The sequence below is a fragment of the Falco rusticolus genome, chromosome 9 (assembly GCF_015220075.1).
Source record: "Falco rusticolus isolate bFalRus1 chromosome 9, bFalRus1.pri, whole genome shotgun sequence".
Classification (NCBI taxonomy): Eukaryota; Metazoa; Chordata; class Aves; order Falconiformes; family Falconidae; genus Falco; species Falco rusticolus.
Genome location: NC_051195.1, coordinates 20,297,691 through 20,322,896, shown reverse-complemented (window position 1 = coordinate 20,322,896; position 25,206 = coordinate 20,297,691). Strand labels below are relative to the sequence as shown.

General features: G+C 45.1%; 1 protein-coding gene across 1 annotated transcript; it reads right to left on the bottom strand.

Moving 5' to 3' along the window:
- Positions 1–341: 341 nt before the first annotated feature.
- OIT3 (oncoprotein induced transcript 3) lies at positions 342–25,206 on the bottom strand. Its single transcript, XM_037399637.1, has 9 exons — positions 24,948–25,206; positions 20,851–21,225; positions 20,253–20,363; positions 16,231–16,353; positions 13,206–13,328; positions 8,302–8,462; positions 7,240–7,655; positions 2,724–2,823; positions 342–1,297 (listed from the first exon to the last, which is right to left on the bottom strand). The coding sequence occupies exons 1-9, from the start codon at positions 25,036–25,038 to the stop codon at positions 1,115–1,117; spliced, it is 1,683 nt and encodes a 560-aa protein (XP_037255534.1). The 5' UTR covers positions 25,039–25,206; the 3' UTR covers positions 342–1,114.

The following is a 25,206-nucleotide window of genomic DNA, read 5'->3' as shown; positions in this document are numbered from 1 at the left end:
GCCGCTCTATTTTCTTTGGAAGGAGCCTGATGGCCCAAAGGGATTCCTGACAACCGTGATGCTGCCGCCATCACCATTAATTGTATCCCTGGCCCGCTCTCACCCACCAGGAGCCCGTGAATGTGCACAGTCACTCAAACAGTGCTGCCACATCTCCTGTCACCAGGCTCACTGGGGACAACTCCATCGCGAGAACTACCTGCATTACAACTGATTGCTATAAATACTTAATGCACATTCCCCTAATCCCTTTGTCAGAGCCACAGCTTCTCTAGACCAGAGTAATGCATTACAAGTTTCAAGCAAAGACTTGGTAGCAGCACACTTGGGAGGGAGGGTGTTTATAGATTTTTAATGGTCTTTTTCTTACAATCAAGTGCTACAGCACTTATGAAAGGCACCAAGGATTTGGTGGGTGAAGAAGAGAGAGAAAAATTATACACTAAATACAAGAGGAAGCACTGTTAAACTGCATGCAATTATCAAAAGACACCAAAAAAAAACTTTTTAAAAGGTATTTATTAAATACCTTTTAGTACTTAAAAATAACATTTAAATGTGCCTGTGCTAGATCCAAGCTGCCTGCAATGGCAACTTTTTATAGCTCCAAAGAACTTACACATTAGGAGATATAATATTTTTATACATGTTTTCAATAACAGTCATCCCAAACTCTCATCACATCCAAAAGCTTCAGCATCATTCACAGAACTGCATATAGCAAACACATTCAGCTGCGATACTATTTGTCTTGTCTGATGGAAGAAGGGCTTGAGTAACCTCTGTTTAGTCAAGGACGAACAGTCCTATGGAGCCTGCAGGTGGATTTAGGGAAAGACAAGCTTCAGGCCTGCAAAGCAATAGGGTCCCTTCAGCCAAAGGGCTGTTGGGGAAGAAACGCAGGTAAAACCAAACTGTTCTGTGGTCTGGGTTGCACTCAGAGGGCTGCCTCGTGTGCCCAACACACTTCACAAATAATCATCACACAATTAGGGAAACAAGTCCTGAGGTTCAAGAGGGGCTTTACCAAATACTTTTTGTTTCTCAAACAACCATGAAAGGCGGCATTGATAACAAAGGTCCACCTCAGGTGGAGATGTTGTTCCAGTGGGTCTTAGTCAAAGTCGATTCTGATGGGGCCACCTGTCAAGATGTGGTTTGTCACGTGAACAGATTCCTCTTCCTCCTCCTCCTCTGTCTCCGCTGACCTGCGCACACGTCTCCGGCAGCCCTGGGCACAGCGAGAGCTCTCGTCCAGCGCCCCACACACGAGGATGCGGCAATGCAAGAACACCTCCTGGAAGGTGGTGAGACAGCAGGCCAAGTCAATGTGCAGATCTGGGAATCAGACTGGCAGCGCTACCAGCTCTCACAGAGCATGCGTGACAGCATTCCCACTGTACAGCCATTTCTGTCCTTGCATCAATAAGCTCCGTATCTACCATTGCCATCCACAGCCAAACCTGCTGGCTCCATCTCTTTTCTTACATGCCCAGGAGAGAGCACATTTTCCAGAGTGCCTGGCCAGGATCACAGAGCATGGTGTCTGTCTGTTAGCCAAGGGCTAGACAGGCAATATGAAGGCATGAAAAGATCCTCCAGAGGAAGGGATGAAAATGCTAGGAATAAGCTTGGAAGAGCTTGCATGGGTGGGTAGGAGCTGCACGGTAGGAAGGCGGCCAAGAATGCATGAAGCCTCACAAAAAGATGGACTGATACAAACGTGCAAGAGAATTTGACATGAGCTGAGCAGACATAAAGCTAGGAGACCGAGGGGCAAATGAGGAAAATGCAGGTTGATGAGGGGTTAAGACTGGCAGTTGGGGGGAGGAGGAGAACACAAAGGGCAGGGAGATAGCGGCCTTTTCTTTCTGCACAGTAAAGGCAGACAGTGACAAGATTCCTGCTCCCTGCCCTCTAAAGGACAAGGACAGTAAAGCAAGATCCCTGCAAGCAGCAGTTAGGGAAGCAAATATTTGTGAATGTTTGGTCAATAGTGAGGTCTGAAGCAAAATCCACTGCACAGGCTGGAGGCAGCAATGGCAATCAGACAGCAAAATTAAATTTCTGAATATTGAAAGATCTCATCTCTTTTAACTCTGCTGAGGCTCTCCAGTAGCTGCAACGGCAGCTTTATGCCTTTTGGATCAAGCAGTATTGGCTGAGCATAACTGCAACTCTAAGGCCTGATTTCTTCTAGCACAGAAAAGGAAAGCTATTTGCATTAGGAAAACGGCATTATCCTTCAACTGTCCTCCTACTACAAAGGTTCTGCCCCAGAGTGCCACCAGCCTGAACGGCCTGGTTTCACACTGAATCAAACACTGTGGTGGCCTTGTATCTGGAAAGCTGGCATCTGTACTCAAAAGAGCTAGAGAAGATAGAAGGTTGAAGAGGTTCAGAACTACAGATTGTCCGGTTTTAAAGATAGGACACTGCATAATGTGCCTAGTGACTGGGAACACTTTTCTCACCCAGCATACAAAGGTCCGCTAAGACTACCCTGGAAACAACAATGATTTCAGCCTGCTAGGCATTGATGTTCCACAAATATTCTCCACATTTTATTTAATTTTAGTCATTTTTATCACTCTCCTAAAGTACCTATGTCAGGCTCCTGAAAGACACAACTGCTGGAATAGGCACAACCGCATCTGTCTTTGTGCTGAGACTCCCTCAGATATTGCATCAGCTCAAATCTAAGAGGTGTATTTTGAGCTTACCTTGTTGTCTTTGCCCACAAACTTGAACACAGGAACCTGGAAATGCTTGGCAAGATGATCCTTTGACGTGTACTGCTTCACTGAATCATCAGAAACGCAGCTGAGGAAAGCAGAGGGATAGGCTTTAATGGGTTTCCCAGAAATGGAAAAAGAAAGAGAAAAAAATCAGTCCAGCCTATTTAACCAGAGAAAGGAAAGGAGGGTTTGGCGCTCTCAAGCTAAGCTACCATCCATGTTACTTCCTCTTTGGCCACAAGAGAAAATTCGGGAATGATGGGGAAAAACAACAGCAATGATAATAGCATCTCCAGACAAAGAACAACTCAGCAGCAGAGAGCTGGCAGGACATGGTCCAGTCCCCTCGGCAGAGGGACTGCCAGAGAGCTGCAGGCAAGTCTGTCCTCATTTTACCTTCCTGTGCAACAGTCTGCAGTGATCAACAGAACTGTTATACAGTATATATTATGTAGTTTCTGTATACACATATATATGCACATAAATCATGCTTAAAATGAAGAAGTCTCAACCCACATTACTAAAATATCGCAGAAGATGAAAACCACAAAAAAAATCAGATTTACTTTGCTTTACATCAGTTACTGTCCTGCTGGACTTGGTCGGACAGCTCAAATTGACTACCCTACAATTCCTAATTTGAATTTCTCCATCACTAGTACTACACGATCATGTGAGAGGTCACAGAACTGCAAGAAAATAAGGTACTTTTATTAAAAGTTACATTCCAGGTGCAGTCTATTTATAAATCATTACAGCCTATTTAGAGTTTGACAGAGAAACAGCAAGACAAAAAGTGACTTGATAATTACTGCTGCCTATTACAAAGCCTTAGGCATTTTAAGAGGCCCAGATGCTGCTGTTATATTGCATTACAATGTTGCTTTCCCTTTCTAGCCAGTGAATTCCAGAAATGTGGACTTTGCAAGATACTAAAAAAAAAAAAAAAAAAAAAAGTGGTGGCGGAAGAGACAAGGTAACAGTGACAGATGAAAGTCCTACTCCTGCAGAAATCCTTAGCTTCCATCTTTACACCAGAAATATATAACGCATTGTCAGAAATGCTGACATTTGACATGTTCAATTATCAAACAGCAGCAAACCTCGTATCTATATGTAGCTCTGCTTTTACTAGAACACGTATTTGGAAATCTCTGTGCTCTTTGGCTGACTCGGCTCGGTGGGTGGCAGCCTTCTGCAATCCCTCCAGAACTGCCCTTCAGCTACGTACAGTAGAGAGCACTGTATGTTCATGGGAGCACTAAGCACTGGTCTGATCCTAACGTTATTTTCACCACTGTGTATTTCTGTAGCTTTTCCCAGCCAGCTGAAGTCACGGTCTGAAGGGATATCCCTGTCTGCAGCGCTTGTCTAGTTAACTTGCCTGGGAGGCAAACATAAAAAGCCATCCAAGGAGAGCTAATGAATTAACATTGCGCATCTAGAAAAAGTGACATCGATTCCTCCCCCTTGAGGCCAAACACTAGACATTACTATGTTGTTTAGGAAAAAAGTGCGTTTAAAAGTAGCATTCCTGAAGGCATCTGATTGTAAAGAATGACAGTTAAAAAACTTCTCATAAGTGACTGGCCAAACTTTGGGGCCATAAAGTCAACTCATAGGCACGTCCTCATTTGTGAGCATATAACCTGTGATGATTCTTGGATGCTGGCTCAAACTGACTCCTAAACTCCAGGTTCTCCAAAGTCCTTCCTCACTGGTAGCAGGAAACCTACTGGTTTGGCGCTGGGGAGAGGGAAAATGGAAGAACAAGGAGGAACCAGGGATACATGGAGCCCCTACCATGCCCCTGAGTATGTCTTATGGAGGGTTCTGACAAATGCATTGCAGCATGACAAAAAGAGCTCAGAAACCTCCCGATTCGCAGAGTCAGGCCCCTTTGCATTCTGTATGGGACCATATCATGTCCCACCCTCCTAGGAAACCCCCAGACTCTTCCTCCCACCTTGCAGCAGTAAGAAAGGGCAGGAAGCACAGGTATTGAAAGAAAATAGGTGACCCTGGCCAGGACATGGTGAAAATAAACCCCTTCCTGTGCCCAATGTGCTTAGGTTAGGGGAGCAGAGAGCAACTGTGCCATGGAAGCTGTGCTCTGACCTTCTTACTGGAGGACTGCAAGACAAAAAGGAGGGCTTGGTCACAGAACAACCACATCAGCCTATAAACAATGGGCAGCCGGAGGTGTAACAAGCTGAGCCTTGAAAAGGAACTACCTTAACCACACCATGCTCAGATAAATCACAGCTCCTGACCACATCAGATTACAATTGCCCTCGGTGACATGACCTTGCTCCAGATGCCCCAGACAGCTTCAATGTTTATCACCTGTGCAACCAGTCAATGCCTTTTATTTATTTTTGTTTTGAGAAAGAGGAAGAATAAGACCAGAAATGGGAGAGCTGCTTTGAGGCTGGCTGGCTGGGCTAGCAGCAGTACAGGGTTTTATAGAGACAGCGGGGAGGGATCTGGGAAAATCCTGATTTCCAGCATGGTCACATTAGCATAGGGAGGTGACCCCCACTTCTTGCCAACTGGACATGGCAGGGAATTAACAGGGAAGAAAACACAAGAGGGAATTTTCCCATTCCTCAGTCTAAGGTATATCCCCACAAATTTTAACAGTTTCCTTCTGGAAGTTGCAGTTAACTCCTGTGGTCTGATGCTACATCATCAAACTGATTTTAAAATCCCACCTTTATTGCCTTGGGCTTTTGGGGCTGGGTTGATGGAAGGAAAAACTGGTTTGTTACAGAGCTGTTTGGGGCAGGGACAAATCAGCAGTGTATTCACCTGGTTTTACTTTTTAATTGGTGTGAGCACACAGAAAGACAACTGCAGTTAGCTCAATAGCACATCGTTAGCCTTTGGTCTAAGCGAGTGGTTCAATTTAAATACAGCACAGCCCACAGGGGCTGGCACCTCGGGGGACGCTGGGGCCTGCAGTGACAGCTGGAGAGCAGAGCAGGTTGGGTGAGGCTCCAGCCAGCCGACTCCAGCCCACTTTTCCCTTCGGTGAAGTTTTAATGCCCTCTGCAGGATAACAGTACCAAAGGGGCTGCTGGTGCCCTAAATCTTCCAAATAGTGCTGTGGTGAATTCAAGAAATGACATTTTCTGCCCTGTCCCTGCTCTATTCAGTTCAGGTTTTGGCCACTGTTTTGAATCCCACCATGTTCACTCACTGTGAGAAATGAATGAATGTTTGGAGCCTTGACTCTGTGAAGGGTCCACAGGAACAGCCAAACCAGGGAGTCAATAAATCAATCCTTCCATTACAAATCTGCTCATAAACTGCAGAAATGTCAGGCACAGAAGAGCTGCAGCCTAGGATGAAGGGAGAGCAAGCTAACGCTGAAACCTTTGTCAGAAGGAAATAAAACCAGTATTTTTGCGTACTGTACTCTGCAGGACCCTTTTGATACAAGACAATCACACAGGGCTTGTCATCACCAGCTGTAACGGTGGCTGATTTAGTCTGGCAGCGGAGGAAATAATTGTTGTCCTCATTAGATGGTTTGGCAAACAGAATACAGAACGTGTACAAGCACAGTCCCTTGACTGTTGGGCTATGACACTTGGGTATGTCTTAGATATTATGTGGCTAGACTTTCTTCTCTAGAGGACAGCAGACTGGTTCCCAACTGTGACATTTCCACAGTGCTGTCTGGTTAAGCTGTCAGGCGCTGCTGGATGCAAACACTTCACAGCAATGTCGTAGCGTCGCACTGCCATGTTAGCACCCAAACAAGTGCCTGAAAACAGGGGTCATCTTAGGAGCCACAGAGGAGCCCACGGCAATGCTCCCCCAACCTCAGATGCAAAACCCATAACCGTGAACCCACAGATCCACTGTGAGCTTTTTACGAGCATATCCTGGAAAGACCACTAACCCCAAACATCTCAGAAAATTACAAGCCAGACTGAGGGACCCTAAGCTTACTGCATCAGTAACAGTGATGTGACAGGCATCAGACAGAGAGAGAGCAAAGCAAGGGGAGCTCTGGGAGCTCCAACCTGGACCAGCCATGGAGCCTTCCAGTTCACACTGTAATAGGGCTGTTATGGGAACATTAACTCCAGTTGCTGCAGCGGCTGCGCGGCAGTGGCATGCAGCCATTGGCGGGGTTCTGCCGATTGGTTTGGCAATCTGCAGGTTGGCAGAGAGAGGATATCAGGAAGGATATCTTTTCTATAGGATCCAACTCAATTATCCACGAGGCTAGTTACAGGGAAATATATCCTGTAAAGGCTGCACTTGGAGTAACCTCTTTCACTGCCTTCCATTGCTTCTAATCACTTCTGATGGGACAGATGGTTTCAGCTTGATGGCTGAAAGGCTTGGCTGCTGGTGATTACTAGGAACACAGCAGATAAGTCGCTGTAGAGAAGTGACAGTTCTCCTGTGTCACACAGGCAATGCAACTTAGCCCCACTACCCATTCCCATCTAATAGCCAGCAAGAGAGGAAACAGTCAACTCACCCATCTTGAATCAGGTAGTACTTCAGGATCTCATCAATTTTTGAAGTAGGAGTGGCAAAGCAGCTCTCTACCAGTGTCTCTAGTCCATTGACATGTACTAAGGGTTCAATCCCAAAGTACAGAGAGTCCCGGAGCTTGAGGGTAGGAAGCGCACCCCTGTAGGGTTCATCGAAGTCTTTGTCTTTGAAGATCTCAAGAGTGAAGGGAAAGATGCCCTGGTTGCGGCTCATGATTTCCAGGGGAGAGTTCTTGAGGTTGGGCACATAACCTTCAGAGATGGTGTACCGGCGTGGGAACTCACAGGTCACTGGGATCAGCAGCTTGCCAGTGCGGACAATGATGTCCCCATTGCTTCCTGGAGTCTGCTTTGGCAAGCCAGTCACCAGATTGGTGGCAATGATTTTATCATTTATTACCTGCAGCAAAGAAAGGAGTTTAAGGGAAAGGGGAGATCACTGAAGAAGACCCGAGGTCAGACTAGTTGCTGAGTTTACCTTGTTCAGGAAACTCAGACATAAACTAGCCACTGACAGAACAGCTTGTGAATTTATATGCTGCAACTAGAATGAAGTTCATCCTTACCTATGAACTAAAAGCCTCTATCAGTTTGCTGTCAACTTTGATGCACTGTACTCCTGCATGAAGCAGAAGAATTTTCTTCCAGTTGCCACCCCCCAAGATGAGCTCTCTGGTTCCTGACCAGCTGCCAGCATAACCTTTGAGATATTATTATTGGGGGACCAGATTCTGTCTCAACAGGAGGGTGAAGGGTGACACCACTCGCGATTTCTGCACCGGAATGATAGTGAAGCTGCCTCTGTCAAGTGCTAGGTGAGCAGAAAGCAGTACCTATGCTGACAGATGCACACCACTGGACAGGAGAGGAAACGAGCTCTCCTACTTTGGGGTGCCACCCCAGGTCTAGTCTGAGGCCAACTGCACAGCAACACAGGGAACTGCTCTGATGGTACAGCTAAATCAGCTTTATTCCCCAAGTAAGCCATAGCCAAGTCCCCACATCCCAGAGATCCCAAGAGACAGGACAGCAATGGGTATACGTACGTCTACAACAGTGCCACAGGACTTCAGGGAGAAATGGATGTTGACGTGAGTGCCATTGGACACTCCTTTGCATGAAGTGTTGATGAGGGAAAGGTCCAGGCCTCCAACCAGGTCCTTTGGGATGCTCACCTCAATAGAACTGGACTTGCACAGCACTGGAACTACAAGAAAAGTCCCCAGAATAACAGCCTGCACTACAAATCTACCAGGCAGCTGGGGAAGGGCTATGCCGATTGATACTGGGTAAAAAAAGGGGGATCATATGTTGCATTTATGATTACTATCTTACCGTAGTAATCTAACTACCTATCTTACATTCCTACCTACACAACGCAAACCTCCTGAGCTACCAACTACCCCAAATTTTCTTGATGCAGCGATGCCACAAAAAACAATTAACATGACCGCTACACTTGCAACAGGAACTTAGCTGTGCAGTAACTTCCAGCTATACTTAATACTCAGTGCAGGTTTGACTGATACCTCTTGCACTGCTGTGTCCTGGGAAGCGCCTTTCTCAGATACAGATTTCAAATTCACCACACACCAGGCAAAGCCATTTTTTAAAACCCTTAATCAGATTTACATCAAACCAGAACATGTCAAAACAAGGCAGAGTAATCCATACAGATGCTGAGCTAAAATGGAAGCACCTCAAAATGCCATAATATTTTCATAAGCAATAAACCCAGCTCTGACAAACCAACCTAATTAGCTCACTTATTCCAACTCCTTCCAACCTTTGAATTTAGATACAGATATCCATGTGAACTTTTAGAACTTAAAATTACATTACGTAAGCAGCAAAAGAAAAAAAGATTGGACAAAATGACAGAGGAAAGAAAAGGTAATAAACTTCAATGAAAAAGTAATTACTACAGATAGTCCTTGAGTGTAAACATATCTATTCAGTTAGATACTGGACAAGCGTACTGGTGCATATATTCTAGTTTCAGCCAGAAAAACAAAACCGCTGCAGAAGTTCCATTTATCATATTTTAAAATCACATGACAAAACTTTTTTCAAATATACCAGTTGCCCAAGCTTTTTCCTAAAATTATTCACAGTCCCAATGCTTGACATTCATATGATCTGCCTTCCCTTAATTTTAATCATTAATTATATAATCCAAGATTCTGGATCTTGGATGCAAGGCACACTGCTAAAACATGCCTTTTACCTCCCTTACAAAAAAATTCTCCTGTCCCAGCTAAGGTATTTGTAATAGCTACTGTGTACCTGCAGGGAGTATTTTTTATTAAAAGTTGATCTTTTCAAGGTGATATGCTAAAATGTATGCAGTGTGCCCAAAGCAATATGCTCTCATAATGACATTGCTGAGTTAGAACAGAAAACTAAAGAACTAAGAATTACCTTAACTTTTTCCTCCATCCACAGCAGCAGTAACTGAGCGTGTCAAATGGCAAAACTCACAAGGAGACAAAGGGACTTTGAGAACACAGTGCAACCCAGACAGAGATGAACATCCTTTGGAGAACCAACTGGCTCAATTTGGATTTAAAGCTTCACTGTTCTAGTAACTCATTTAATAAAAAAATGTAATGCTTTTATAAAGTCGTAATTCAGGGCAAGACAGTTTGGATCTCAGCTGCAATCCTCCAAAGTTTAGGAGCAACTTGATTCAGGCTGTCTCCGTTTCTAAATGCCTTTGACGGGCACAAAGGGGAAGAAAGAGGGGACACCCATTTAACCTCTGCTCTGGCATTGCAGGTGCTTTCAGTGTACACTCCACCACCTGGGCACAGAAACAAGTGAACGAAACCTGTGAGCAGATGCACTTTTGATTCAAGCCAACTCATCACTATTGGGGAAAAAACTCTGGGAAACTCCTTATACTAACCATCTCAGAGTAACTGGTAACACAATTCAACCAACCCTAGACATTTGTACACAGAAAAGTCATCAATAGAGAACAGTGTTTCAGTTCTACCAATTTAACAGTGGTGCTGCAAGCAGAGAGACACTGTGCACCAGCATGATTCGGCTCTGAGCAGGCCTGATTCCCCCAAGACAGACTGCCAGCAATAACATTGTAGGGGGAGCCGAAAAGGAGCTGACAACGCAGCCGTGACTATATGCAGACATGTTTTTCCAGTGCAAGTGATGAGGTCCTGACTGTCAAGGCTGAGCTGCCCAGCCGAAATGAGTTAATCTGGGTGCCAAGGAAACCACTTGTATTCACAACTTCTTGCATCTGTTCAGAGAGCTACACTCTCCTGATGTGCTGTCAGCATCCACCTCTTGCATCCCTGCCCTGGGCTCACCCCAGCCTGTGAGGCTCAAGAGCCCCACCCAGTCCGTGCCAGTCACACATTCCAGTTCTTCACCCTCAAACACCGCTGAACACCTGTAAGCACAGGGAAAGTCTCCTCGTTACCGCTTTAAACTCTGCTTTGCACCAATGTCTGCAAGTACCCTGACCCCAGCAGGAAGCTTCTGTGGTGAGTCCAACGCTCATTTTGCAGTCTGCTACTGCTGGCACCACGTCCTTCGTCCAGCGTATGGCTCCTTCCTTGGCCTTTCCAAGTACAGCTGCTTGGAGCAGAGGTTATCTTTTTGCATCGGCTGCTCAGTAAGATAGGCACTCTGGTGCTGGGGAGCCCTGAACCACTGCTGCAGGCACAAATTACACCATTGCACCCTCTTAGCTGCACATGAGGCTTGGGCACGGAAGAGGGGAGAACAGGATTTCACCACTACACTTCAGGAAGAGGTGGGGTAATAGGATGGTCTGCAAAATTTCAAGTATTTTGTTGGCTGGTGTCTTTGTGGGAAAAACTGTGGCCAAGATTCTGATTTCTGTGGAAGATTATTAATGTTTGTTCTGAATGTAGAGGCAGTGCAGCGGGTTGACAGGCTGCAGATCCAATTGCTTCAGGCAGCTGTGCTTGCCCTGCACTGTTAATTGTGCCACTATAAACCTGACTGGATGCCTTTAAAAAAACTGTGTGGTCAAGTTCCAGATATATTCTGTCATATGTGCTCAAAATTGCAGACCACTGTGTGAGGATGTACCAAAAGAACAAGCAATTTTGCTTTATGAGATTCTGTATCTCAAGCCTCAGCTTGGTACCCAGCAGCGCTGCTGCTCTCATTAGCAGCTTCAGAAGAAGGGGAAACACTGGCTGAGAAATGCATGGCCTTCTAACACCCTGCTGGCATTGCCTCAGGGAGCCAGGATTGAAGAACATTTCCCTTTTCTGGCCTGTATCCATCAATCACACCTCCAATCAGTAAGTATAATCACAGCTCTTGGAAATCCCCATCTCCGCCTCCCCACCTGGCTCTGCTGGAGCAGTAAGCACTACTGACTCCCAAGTGTGCAATGTTCGCCCCGACAACAGTACCCTGCATTTCTAAAAAGCTTAAAAAGCACAAATTTCATCAAGTAGAACCATTCCAACTTCATCTCTGAGGCATACCTGCCCTGTTGGCCACCACAAAATCTGGATCTATTCTAACTGATGTCTGAGCACTCGGTAACGCATCAGACTATGGGAGATTCCCAGCACACCGGGATAACACCGGCTCATTGGTATTATCTAAAACCCAAGTGAATTAGCCCATGACAGAATCCCTTTTATTGCATTTTAGATTCTGTCCTGGCTATGGCTTGAGTCCAGCCCATTAGCAAATTCCCACAGAAATGTTTCAAAGCAACCATACAGGTTTCTTTATGGGCCCACCAAGGCAGAACACAAACAGAGCGCTATGAGGTCTGTCTCTACCAGGGCAGTAGTGTACCTTTTCCAGCTTTGTGCCGAGCCTGACAAATCTGAGAAGTGGCCAGCCAAGTCAGATGAGACCCACCAGAGAGCATGACCTCTATCTGCCTTTCACATGCCCATATAGCTCTTCCCAACATGCAGTTTTGACTGAATGTCCCTTCAGCAGCAGATCACAGTAGACATCTTCTCTGTAAGATACACAGGGTGCTCAATGCTTTCAGCAACACAGGAGCTCAGCTAGCTGTGAGATTACAAGACCAGGAAGAATCCAGGGTGCAAGTCCTGGCTTGTAAGAAGTCATTATATGAGGAGCTACAGACCCTCTGCTTAACTCTCAATGCCCTCAGGAACTTCTCCCTGATCCCCTGGCTCCCTGCACTCAGTGCTGCAGAGCTAAATTGACCCCTGAGAGCTTGGATGCATTTGCAAAGGAAATCTCACTCAGCTCTTGCTACCCAAAACAGGGAACATGTTTATTCCACGTGCAATGCTATAGGTGCAAATGAGTCCGCAAGAAGGACTCCCTGCGTACAGGAATGGAGTAAAATTCAGATGGAAGGTCTTCCAAGGATAACATTGTGCTTGCCTCTAATGCAGCAGAAGCAACAGTCCATTTTCAGATTCTATCTTGGGCACTTTTCCAAGGGACAGCAGAAACACCTATTATGAGAACCAGTGCCCTGCTTCCAGACACAGGAATGCTTACTGGAACGGCTACTGAGATACTTGGGCAAAAAAAGGCCCCTCTCATTCTTGGAAAGGATTGAACCACTTGAGCTGAAATTTTTAAAGCCCAGTTTGAAGCACAGAAAATTTCAGTCCAATACCACAAATTTGTCAAAGACACACAGAGCTGAAGCGGAGCAATATAACAGGAGATGTTAAGCAATCTTAATTTTAAGTGAGCGATGCCAAAACCATCTGTGATGCAAGATGCACCCAGCCGGGTCCTGTGTCTGTTCTCCTGCTTGGTAAAAAAAGCAGCACCTCCAGGCTCTCAGTTTTGGATGATCTGTCATTAATGACAAAGCTCCATTAACCAAACTGGAAAGCACAAACTAAAAAAAGATGACAAAAACAAGAAGAAAAGTTCCTTCAGACACACTTTTGGCGTCCAGGGAACAGAGACTGTCAGGGAGATTTTGTTGACCTACCTTGGCAAGTGTGGTTGTCTTCTGACAGAACAAGTCCCCTTGGACATTCACATTGGTACGTGTCTTCCACTTCGATACAGGTATGGCTGCAGCCTCCATTGTTATTGTGACAGCCTTCGATCTCTGCAAAACAAAGGAAAATTAGCACACGCTGCTTCTCAGACAGCTGTGTGACGGCTGTGCAGGCCTCAGTATACACTCCTGGCTGACTAACAAACAGTACAACCAACACAGAGCTCAAAGGCCACAGCATGGTGAGAGCTTGCTTCCAAGAAAATTCAGTGGAAGCCTATTTTTAATAGTACAATTTTCTATGTTTGTCATTTCACCATGAAGTTAACAAGGAATTCTGTGAAAAAGCTTACCAAATTAAATTGCATGCTATAACTGGTGTACATAAGAAAGCTGAATAGGCAACCTTCAGCTTGGCCCTTCCTAACTTCTGAGACATCCTCTTAAATGAAATTTTTCTGCTGTTTCTTACTTTAAAAAGGTGGAAGGAAAATCCTCTTAAAATTTCTATGTGGAACCATACTCACTCCCTTAGTCATCACCAGAATTAAAGCCCTGAGATTTGCAGGGGAGGTGTTTTGGGGAAGACAAGACTTGCCGGTAGCCAGTTCCTATTCCCATCAGGGAACACCAGAGAGAAGATGATGCACTCCCTGCCTGTGGATTTCCCATCTGTGATGGAGGTGGGCATACTGGATTCCTGCTTCCCCTCTGCAGGCTGAGGATGCAACTCTGCTCGTAGGAGTTTGTTTAGCAGGAATTGTGCTAGTTTACAAGTTTTAAGCTTAGAGGTTAGCTACCCTGAAGTACATTATCACAGGGACAGAACACGTTCGTGGTGTAAGGTTGATTCCCCTCCTAATTTTCCCCATTCTAAAATGCAGAGGAGAAAGGGCAGCATGGCTATTTAGAAGATTTATCACGTCTTTCCTTATATCTTTTCTGTTCAGGTGAGGCAACTCTCTGAGGATCTGAGGTTCTGTGTAAAACATATTCCTAGCCACTACAGCTGCAGAAAAGAGCCTAGAAGGTCACCCAAATACAGTCTGAAGATCTGAAAACTGAAGGCAAATAAGGTAACTTCCAGGTATTGTTGGCTTTCTAGTATAAAGAAAACAGCAGAATATCATGATTTTTTTAAAAAAACAACAAACCTTCACTGCTTGATTTTTTTAAACCCTTTAGGATAAATATTACTAGATGTTCTCAGTAAAATAATAGTTCATATAATTTAAACAAATCATAAATACAAAATATTTCTCCATAAGCCTGCAGTCAGAAATGACTGTAGTTTTCTCTGAAATGTAAAGAAAAGAATGGAAATCCCATACTCAGTCTTACACACTGCATGGAAAACAACAGCTTGAACAAAGTAATGGGTAAACCATTATAATGGAAATGTTGAGATACTCATAACCCTACTCAGCCTCACCAGCTCATGTAATCAAGCTAAATCTCTTAGATTTGTTCTCTTTAGCAACAGCTGTGAGGTGGCTCACAAGTAAATCACATACTCTAATGGCTTACAAAGCTGAGGGCACATCTTTCAAAATAAAACTCACTAACAAGACTGTAAAAATTCCCAGCAGCAGTGTTAAACTTGTGAAAAGCACAATCCCTCTTATGGAAGGGGAAATTAAATGATATATCACAGGCCCTAAAATCCAACTTTGGGAACAGCAGAAATAAACAAGCTTCCAAGCACAGACTATTCCAGCCCTGTCAGAAGAGTGCAGTGCTGAGGAATAAAAACTGCCATGTAGCACAGCTGGTTCGTGTGACACCCCACCAGCTCAGTGCTGGATGTGGAAGGGACAAAGCCCACAGACCACTTTTGGCTCCACACAACAAATACTTCAGGAGCACTCTGCACAATAGCTTTCCCTAGGGAAGTGTCATTGTCTGAATGAGCAACGTTTTAATAACACAGCTCAGAGAGGAGATTTTCACACAAGTGCAATGAAATGTACTTTGGTATCAAAGAGGGGGAAAACAGAGACAAAACCTGCAGCTTGGAGCCATTTCTCAGCAAATCACAAAGGGTGGAGCCCAGCTCAAAAATATAACGGCAATCCCTCTCTTTCCCTGCACCATGGATGTCTGTCACACAGCAGCTGATATAAGGTTGCATGGAGGCTGCAAATGTATTAATATCTGGCAATTGGGCAGCTCAAGACTGAGGCACAGCTGTAGCTGTTATTCTTGTCTGAGACATCACAGTATCTGTGAACATACAACACAGCAGCTTTGCCTGGGAGGAGGCACATTGCTCTTTACAGCTGACCACAGAAAACATCAGGCACAAGTCAATTTTTGCTGGGTTTTCATATTTCTGCTCAAATATGTTTGTACATTGTTTGTGACAACAGATCAAACCTACAATTTGGTCTTCAAACCCCTGCTAAGCTACCAGTCTAAACTCATCAAGGGTTTTCAACCCAGCTGTGCCACCACTGGGAAGTAACTGTAGCAGCTGCACACAGCAGAACCCACAACTAACCACTTATAAAAATCAAACAGTGAAAATGCAGCTCTAATTTCAAATCCAGCTTCTGTTTACAGACTGGCACCCCCTCTCCTCAATCTCTTTTCTGGGAGGCTAAATGATCCTCATGCTCTAGTCTAATGTCATGACATTACTCCATATCTAATGCTATCTATCAAAAACCAGCAACATTAAATCTTCCCCTGCACAACTATCATACAAATCTCCAGAGCCAAACTGCAGCATATCTAGCAATAACTACCTACTTCAGTCTGGACAACTAATCTTCCTGATCCACTGCTGCCTCTTCCCCCATGGAGATAAATACAAGCAAATCCTAACAAACAACAAGAAGACTTCTCTCTGCTTGATTAGAAGGACATTTCAGTAATAACCCCACTGACGAGCACAGAAGTGATATGAGTGACATTTGATCCCAGCTGCAAGGAGCCAAGAAAGAACTAGAGCTGCAAGGGAAGGGGAATGACTTGTATAGTTTCCAGCAGACTGCAATAGCTGAAACCTCACCTTCACAGGTTCTCCCATCACTTCCCAGAGTGCGCCCGATCCCACACTCACAGCGGTAGGAGTTCTTCAGGTTAACACAGAATTCACTGCAGCCTCCATTGTTCTGCTCACACTCATTTTCATCTGGAAAAAAAATAATAATAAAAAAAAAAAAAAAAAATCAAACCCCACTGTCATAACGTGCCCCCTGGTAAACACATAGCTGGCAAAAAGCTGCTACACAGGCGCACTGGTCAGACCGTGGACTGGCTTTCCTGACCTCATGACCTGGATCAGGGCAACAGAGATGAGTAATCCCACTGAATGCTACAGACCGCTAGTGGAGTGTTTTGCTATGCTGTGTCTACCTCAGGAACAAAGCAGACCTGGAGGGAAAGACTGCATGCACAGCACAGCCATTTCAGAGTGAAGATGGACACAGTCTCACTGGGAAGCTTCCAAACTGGTCCCACATGCTGGAGAGTTCATGTTTTCATTTATCTTCTCATCCTAAACTATGTTCCACTCCACTCGCAATCACATTAAAATGAAGTCAACATGACTTCACTGCACAGTAAAACTAGATGAATACCAGAACTAGTCAAAAATAAACCCTATCTACTTTTTGTATCACACCTGCTATGGGTACAGGTGGTCAACTATCCTCCAGCAATTTTAAATGATTCACCCCTCAGTTCAAAATAAAGACACAAGGATAAAAACCAGCTCTAAACATATAAACAAAGCTGAAACCAAACCAAACCATTTTAATGAACCCCATGAAGCTTTCCAAGAAAAGCCACATAATGAGAAATGCGATAATTTTGCTTTCCTGTCCCAGCTCTGGCTGCTCCCTGCACCGGGCAGCTCAGGTGTTCTTGCAGAACAGAAAGGTCAGCTCACCATGGTAAGACCTAACCTGGGCACTGGTGCCACACAGGCCAACACAGCCATTAGCTGCTCAGACACGCAGTGCTAAAGACGAGATGAAGAGCCGAGTTCTGAGATACTCCCTCTGCGGGCTTAGCTCCCCACTGCCACACGACAGCCCTCCCTGCTCCGCTCCTCTGCAGCCTTCCACAGAGCTGTGGCTCCTGCCTTTCCAGCTCAGAAGAAAGAAGTGCCTGAGCTGGCATCTCGCGCTTTCTGGAGCAGACTCTGGATAAAGGTTGCAGAATAACCTTGTACTAGGCCTAGACTGAGTTCTTATAACCTAAAGCAATATACCCATGAATAGTACACCTGTGTCACATTTCTGTGCTGGCTGTATTCAGCTCCAGGCAAGAGCCCTCCAGAGTGCTGAGGGTATTTATTGAGGAAAAAGTGCAGCAGATGCCTCAATCTCTGAAAAGTCCTCCTAATTTTCTGTTTTAAAGGCTGAAGTTCCTCTATGTTCTGCCTTTTTTTTTTTTCCCAAAAGTACTTTGTTCTCTGAAATTTTCATTCTTCAACCTGATTTAATCTCTGTGTGCAAAAAGTGAATCAAACAGAGAGGAGGGGACAGTCATTGTTCTTGCTGAGCCACAAAACTAATGATTTCTCTTAATGCTGAGGTTATCAATCAAGGTTCACGTGGGATTTCACCAAAACAGCTTAGAAGTCATCATTTACTAGACGTCAGACCCTTAAACCCAAGAAAAAAGGAAAATACCATTTTAAGAGAAAGGTGAGAGGTGAGCTCTCTTAGGTATGAGTGGTCCCACACATAAACAGCACCCACAGCTTGCAGCTGCTGGTGGTGTCTCTTTCCACAAATGACGTGAACTGAATATTTTTAGCCAAAGAAATGGCTGGTACCCTGCCTTGGGAGGCAGGAAGCATGTCCAAGAGACACATACAGACACTTCCCTTTTCACACAGGTGACAGGCTCCACACTTTCCCTGCTAACAATAAAACTAAAGCTGCTTAAACACAGAAGGTAAAGAGGGAAAGTGCTACTAGCAAAGGCATGAAGATGCTGTCAGAAGGTCCTAGAGCTTAATTTGGTCAAGGGTTGTACCCAGCAAATCACCTCGCCAGTCCTCCAAGTTCTGCAGCACACAGCAGATCTGTCCCTGCTCTCCGACTGCCATGAAAACCAGCACTTCTGGGATACAGGCTGGTTTTCTTGACACTGGACTAGGAGAGCACTGAACTGACTTTAACCGTGGCTTAGTACAACATGGGTCCAGGTATTCAAGAGGTCAAAGGCAAAGCACCAAGCTGGTGGATCCATGACAGAATGTCTAAGACCTAAACTAACCCCTAAGTAAGTTTGCAAATGAAAATGTAACTTAGGATCAGCAGTTCTACTCTAGGATTCAAAGCATATAATATACTGAAGACAGCCTAGCACAGGGAGGGTCACAGACAGAACTGCTTAGCATTACTGTAGCATCTTCAGCCTCCCTCTCAGAGTGAGCTGGGAAGGGAAGAACATTCTCCGTACAGGAAAGGTATAGGAAAAGCTAATGCAGATTTGTTTGATTTCTCCAGAATGCCAGCATGATTGCTCTCAGAGATGAGATTGCACAATTACTCAACACAACAGAAAGTCATTAGATAGATGAGTGAGCCATACAACAAGAGAGGCTGCAGGCAGGTAAACCAGTGTGATTTCTACAGCTGAGACGTTGTGCCATCTGGTTACCATAAAGAGAAGCAGCAGTGCAGAAATCCTGCCTGGCCACAGTGGGATGAAGGCAGCTGCAGCACGTGCAGACAGGCTCAGGACTCCTGCATGCCTTCCTGCTGCAGGAAATCCTTTCCTGAGAGCCTGCCACACATTTATTGAGTGCTGGTGCTTGTCAAGGGCACTTCTATGACTGGAAGTATTGCACAGAAGCAGCCAATAAATACTTCTAATTAGCTGAGAGAGCGCCAACTCAGCCACAGAGATGTGGAGCAGCTTAAGCAAAACCCTTCTGCAGAATCAGCGTGACAAGTGTGAATCTGCACTAGAGCCAGGCTGCTCTCTCCGCAGACTGCAGCCCCTACCCCGATGCCCACAGACATGAGGAGTGTGAATAAAGAAACCACCCACACCTGCTTTGTCAGCTGTAGTCTGTATGGAAGAAACTGATCTGCCACACAGCCTCCTGGACCAACTCTGCTTTCAACTTGACCAAACTAAGCCACGAAGACAAAGATGAGATCCCACTTCTCCCAAACACTAGCACCCCTTCCTCCTGCTTTATCACCTCTTGCTATCCATCAGTGCGGTTCTGCAGCTCCTCAACAGCCACCCCTTCCCAGCCCCTTCCATAGCCCCACAGACCATCTTCTTACTAAGACTTTGTAGTCCAGGTGCTCTCCTCCCAGCACCACATGCACAACTGCAGCCATCCTCTCCACAGAGGTTCACGGGGATTCCCTTGCAAATCCCTGAAGCCCACATTCCCCTGCTCTGCTCTCACAGCCCTCCACCTCCCTCCTGGTCATGCTAGTCTCTGCCAGCACAGCCACCAAGTGCCAGCCTCCTGAATGCCACCTCGTCATGCTGCCTAAAAACACTGCAGCTGTGCTGAGACTTAGAACCCTTTGGCTTTCCTCAAGCCCCAGGCCGTGGACAATGCCCCACAGGGGGAGTAATTATGGTGAAGCTTAGTGTGTGTAGCCCTCCACCAGCCAGCAAAACTTTTCTTGGAGGAAAGAGGCATTCAACAGAGCAGGTGAGAGGAAATCTCTAATGACAAATGGCACAGCGGTTCCTGAATACCAATGAGACTGTACCGTGATCTTGCAAAGGAACTGCTACTGACAGTGAAGCTGCTGCCTTCAGCAGCTGAACCATGCAGAAAGCAAGTCTAGCCTCGGTACGTGCGCAGCTCCCGTGACACCAAAATGTGTTCGGTCATGGGATGTCATTCTCTCACCCCACAGGAAGAGAGCAAGAACCATTTACAGAATCAAAAACCTGTTCTAGGCAGCAAGGGGGGAAAACTCCTCTCAGAATACTTTTCCTGTTTTGTACTGCTTTGTAAGACAATGGATTGAGACACGAGCAATGGAAGAAAGGGGAAAGAAAGTGTTAGTAACTGAGACAAATTATTTTCACCCTTACCAAGACATGTCTGTCCATCAGGTCCTAGTGTTGTCCCCAGGGAACAAGTGCAGTCATTGGTGTCCAGGCATGGGCCCTGGCAATCCACCACATCACAGATGTCATAAAAATCTAGGGTATGACAAAACATTGTCAGCACAAACACTGAGCATGCAATGTAAATAATGTATTCATACCATCAGCTTCATGTCCTGTGTCTAGTCTATCAGTTATAGACCCAGTCCAAATTAGGAAAGCTGAATGATTTCACTAAAGCTGATAAGAAACAATCTATTTTAATTAAGTCAGAAATGCAAATTTTGACTTTGGGAACATGCCAGACAAACCACAGGGCCCACAGAGAGCATTAAACCACTGTGGCCAGGTCAGCTACAGAAGATTTCCACCACCTGAACAAAGGCTAGAATTCACAGAGGTGAAATTGTCTAATCTTTCTCATATAGACAGGCCACCATCTGCACTGCATCACCTGACACACTTCTGGGTGAGAAAGCCAGAAGACAGTCACCATCTCTCCTGGGTATATGGATGCTCACTGCCTTCTCCTGCATCACAAAGACAAAGGGGTTTCAGAGAAGCGATCTCAGCAGTTACTTACGCCCACAGTATGCATGGAAGCAAACACTAGGCTTGGTTAAGTGATACACATAGTACCCGCCTGGGCACGCCTTGACATCAATTGTGGTATTCCAAAGGCAGCAGTTCCCATTGAAGCTGGCACAGGCTTGGCGTGGGACAATGCCATCAGACTCTCGCGGGTGGCTGCCATTCATCCAAATGGGAGCATGGGTGCCACAGTGGTTCTCTGGGATGCAGAAGGTAGGCATAGCATCACCAGCCATGCCAGTGAAGCGATACCACTCTCCGTTGATTTGATTGTCGCATGTCGGCTGGCCATGGGAACCATTTATCTGATGATCTGTGTTCCTCCAGGGCTCATTCAGGCTGATGTAGGCAGAGCAGGGGTCCAGGGCTGAGACGTGCAGCAAGAGACAAGAAAAAAAATCTGGTAGATATCAAATCAAGTTGTTGACTGACAATTGCAAGGAATGCAAAATAATTTCTTTTTCTATTCCTAAGTTAACAGAATCATTGTGATAGATAGGGATCCCTGGGGAGAAACAGTGATAACCAGATAACTAATTGCCTTATGGAAAATTCTGACAGCTTGGCTTAAATGTTTTGGAAGAACAAGTAAATTAACAGAGCCCTTAAAACATTATGCAACAGTCTGACTTGCTGTTTAGCTGCCGCAGAGTATGACAGACAAGAAAATAAATAAATAAATAAATAAATATAAAAAAGCAAGCTTCAGGTCCAGGCAGTGACTGTGCCATAGGAAATACGTCCTGGGAGCACTGGACCTAGCCACCCTCTGTTTTGAGTACTAACCAAGCATCTGCAAGCCCCTCCTGGTCACTGGTGCCTTGGAGAAAAGGACCAGAATTCAAACAGGTTATGCAGCGTCTCTCAAAATCCATCCATAGCCAGAGTCAGCCCTCACAGCTGAGCTGCCATAACCACAAGCCAGAGATCACCTTGCAAAGCACAAGTTAAAATGTGAACTACAAGATACGCCACAGGAATGGTACATTTAAGGTGTACAGGAAAAAAAAAATTCAATTATTAGACCCTTATATAACTGTAAGCAGTATCTAAGCATAATTTACCAGCTCCTACTCATTTCAGGGTACAATTTTAAACAGCTAAATATAAGAACTGCTCTCCCAGGTCACAAAGAAGTTGACCTATAGCCCAGCAGGTGGTCTCTAACCAAGAGCGTATGGTTAGTGAGGTGAGGTAGGAGAAAGAGATCCTGCTCCAGTTACCCAGGGTTTTGGCATCCACTGTCTCTCCTACAGCTATGTACATTTATGCCAACAGCTGTAACTCAAATATGTGCACTCTGTAAAATTCTGCAACAGGGCAAGAGAGAGAGGTGGCAGCCCCCTGTATTTAAAAATCTACTTAGATGGGCCCTGGTCTCCTTCAGAGACTCTGTCCCCCACTTCTCTCTGCCAAATGCCACCCACCTCTGCGATTCACAATATCTATTGTGGTTTTGTGTGATGTTGCTGTCTCCCTACACCTAAAACAGCTTCCCTGTATCTTTTTATTTATTATCTTAAAACCTAGAGAGCATGATGGTCTGAACCAGGACCTTCTGGGGAGCAAAATGTTCAGCCCTTTACACAGGTATGTTCCTTGCAAGCCCACAAACCCTCCTGATCTCCACAGCAGATCAGATGTTTGTGAGTGAAGTGAGTGTTTGTGAGGTTAAGATACAAACACATGAACCCTCCTGGTACGTGCATGTCTGCTCATGCAGTGTGTCAAGGGGTGTGTTCCTTTTCAGAGGTCTTTCTGAACCTTCTGCAAACAATTATAACATAAGAATACCACAGGGAGAAGAACTTTTTTTTTTTAAAAAAAAAAAAAAAAAAGAGTTGAAGCATTCATTACATTTTCAGTCTTCTCCTAATCAACCCCGATTTGGCAGCTTCCCGACCAAAAGTTCCAGAGCTTTCATGTTCACTTACATTTAATACCTGATTAAGCACTACTTACCCGTGGCTATTCCCTATTAAGCAAAATGAATGCTAATACTGTCTTGAGTAAGGAAAATTGATTATTATTTCCTAGAATTAGGCTAATAAACCCAATCATTCTGATTAAACGCATCTCAGACTGGAATACCCTCTACTTTCCTTATCACACTTATTTATACATTCTAAAACTGTTTTGTTTAAACAACAGGGTGATACCGTTTGAATAGAGGGAGACAGTGTATTTCTATCAGTTTCTATCAGAATGCTCTGGACTCAGAGAAACCTTCTTGGTTCATTATTTTGATTCGCTTCACTGACTTTAAAGTGTGAACTGCCAGTGCTTCGGAGAATGGACTTGAGGTCACCCTTATTTAGCTGCATCTTCTGTAAATACCTGTCCCACTAGCATGCTATCTTGTACCTTCTCACAAATACATCTTTCCTAACAAACACCCTTACACCTTCCTCAGCCACAGACATGCTTTGTTTGGCCTCAAATCCAGCATAAAAGGCAGAAACAGCTGCCACAGCCATGAGAGTGCTGCAGAGCTGCAAGCTGGCACAGGGAGCACAGACCTGGGTTACGAAGGGAATCTCCACGAGATATGCAGAGAAGCAGATTCACTAGGCACAACCAGCCTAGCTCTCCTGAGCAGCAGAGGGGGGAACTCAGCAGGAAATCTCTTGAGGAGATTCACCAGGCAATCCCTCATGAGCTTTTGATTTCACCTGCCTCTCCTTGACCCCCTTACCCACCCACAGGCTGCAGCAGCACCCATCCTCCAAAGGCTTGCTCGACTCCTTGCAACAAGAAAAGATGGGTCCTGCCTTTTCTTTACATGCAGCTGAACAGAGCTTCCCCTGGGCTTCCCTCAGTGTAACTCACTTGGCTCCACAAGATAATTTGGTATGGCCTTAGGGTGAGTCACTGACTAAGATTAAAAGGTGTGTGTTGTTAAAAGCCAAATGAGGCAAAGCAAGGAATGCCCTGTCAGCTTCCCAGCTGGGCAGCACCAAAAATACACATGCATTCATTAGCTTTCACATAGTATAATTAACTTTATGACATATCCTTTGTAGACAGACTCTGAAAACACTCATCTAGGGAGATTGTGCTGTCTCCTAAACATTCAGAAGATAATTTAAAGACAAAATTTACTGAGATGAACAGGCAGTGGCTCAGAGGGAGCTGGAAGAAGGCACTTCAGGGGAACAGGGTAGCACACTCTCACATCTTTCAGTTCTCTGAGAGCTTCAGGCAGGAGTGAAGGGGAGGCAAACAGGCAGAAAAAGCAGACAGTGCTCTTCCGAACACTGCATACCCTCATGGCCACCCTCAAACTGCCAGCGCTGCCCCAAGCCAGCCTCCATGCAGACACCGAGCAGTCTTTGGCAGCACAGTTTACTGAAAACTAATTTAAGTTTTTAAGAAAAAACTCCACAAAAACATAGAAGCAACCAATCAACCTCCCGTCACTTCTCCCCAAACAATGAAAGCATGGGGGTTTTGCACAAGATGTATAACTGCCTCCAGCTCACCCTGTTTTTAATTTTTCTTGGCTCATTTTTTTTTTCCTCCCCAATACTTCTTGTGTGGCCTGAGCAATTCAGCCTGACAAGCATTAGCTATGAAGTAAAGCTTTTCCATTTGTAATCTTGATGATATCATTAGTTCTCTAGCGGATGTGCTAGCATATATATTGGATGACAAATCAGGCTCTAGCAAGCACTCACAAGCCCACCATTCTGCAGAGAGATTAATTCTGTGTGTATTGTGTAACTGGAGGTCTCTGCTCTGGCATGACTAAGCAATGAAATGAGAAGCACTACGTTATGATACTAAATTCAGTTAAGATTTGCCAAAGAAGCAGGTAAAAATGTAGCAAAATATCTACTCATAAAGTGTCTCCTATGAAGGGAGAGGAAAATCCTGCAGTGCCTCGGCAGTTGAGATTCTCCCAACATAGGAGGCTTCACACTCTGTGACTGAAAGATCTTTCCAATTAGGAAGAATTTCACACCACCTTCAAAGAGAAAGGATATTTCTCACGTTTTCCAGTCTTTCATCTAATACCAAGCAAGGCTCAGTGAGAACCTTAAAAATGGCAAACAAAAATAACCTTGAAGGCCCTGCCTCCTTACTCACCCATTGAAGATGCTAGCTGCAACTGAATGGTGAAGCAGATAAAGAAAAACAAGTACTGGAACATCCCACTCAGTGAAGGAACAGTTACCATTCAAGGAACAGGGGCTCGAAAGCCCTTGCACAAGCTGCGCCTCTTAAAGCCTTCCTCTCGATGGAGCTTCTGAACCCAAGCTTTCTGAAGAGCAAGTGTGATAGCTCTCCTGGAAGTATATCAGAGGAAGAAGCTGAAGGGATGTGGGGTATAGCTCCAGCCTTGACC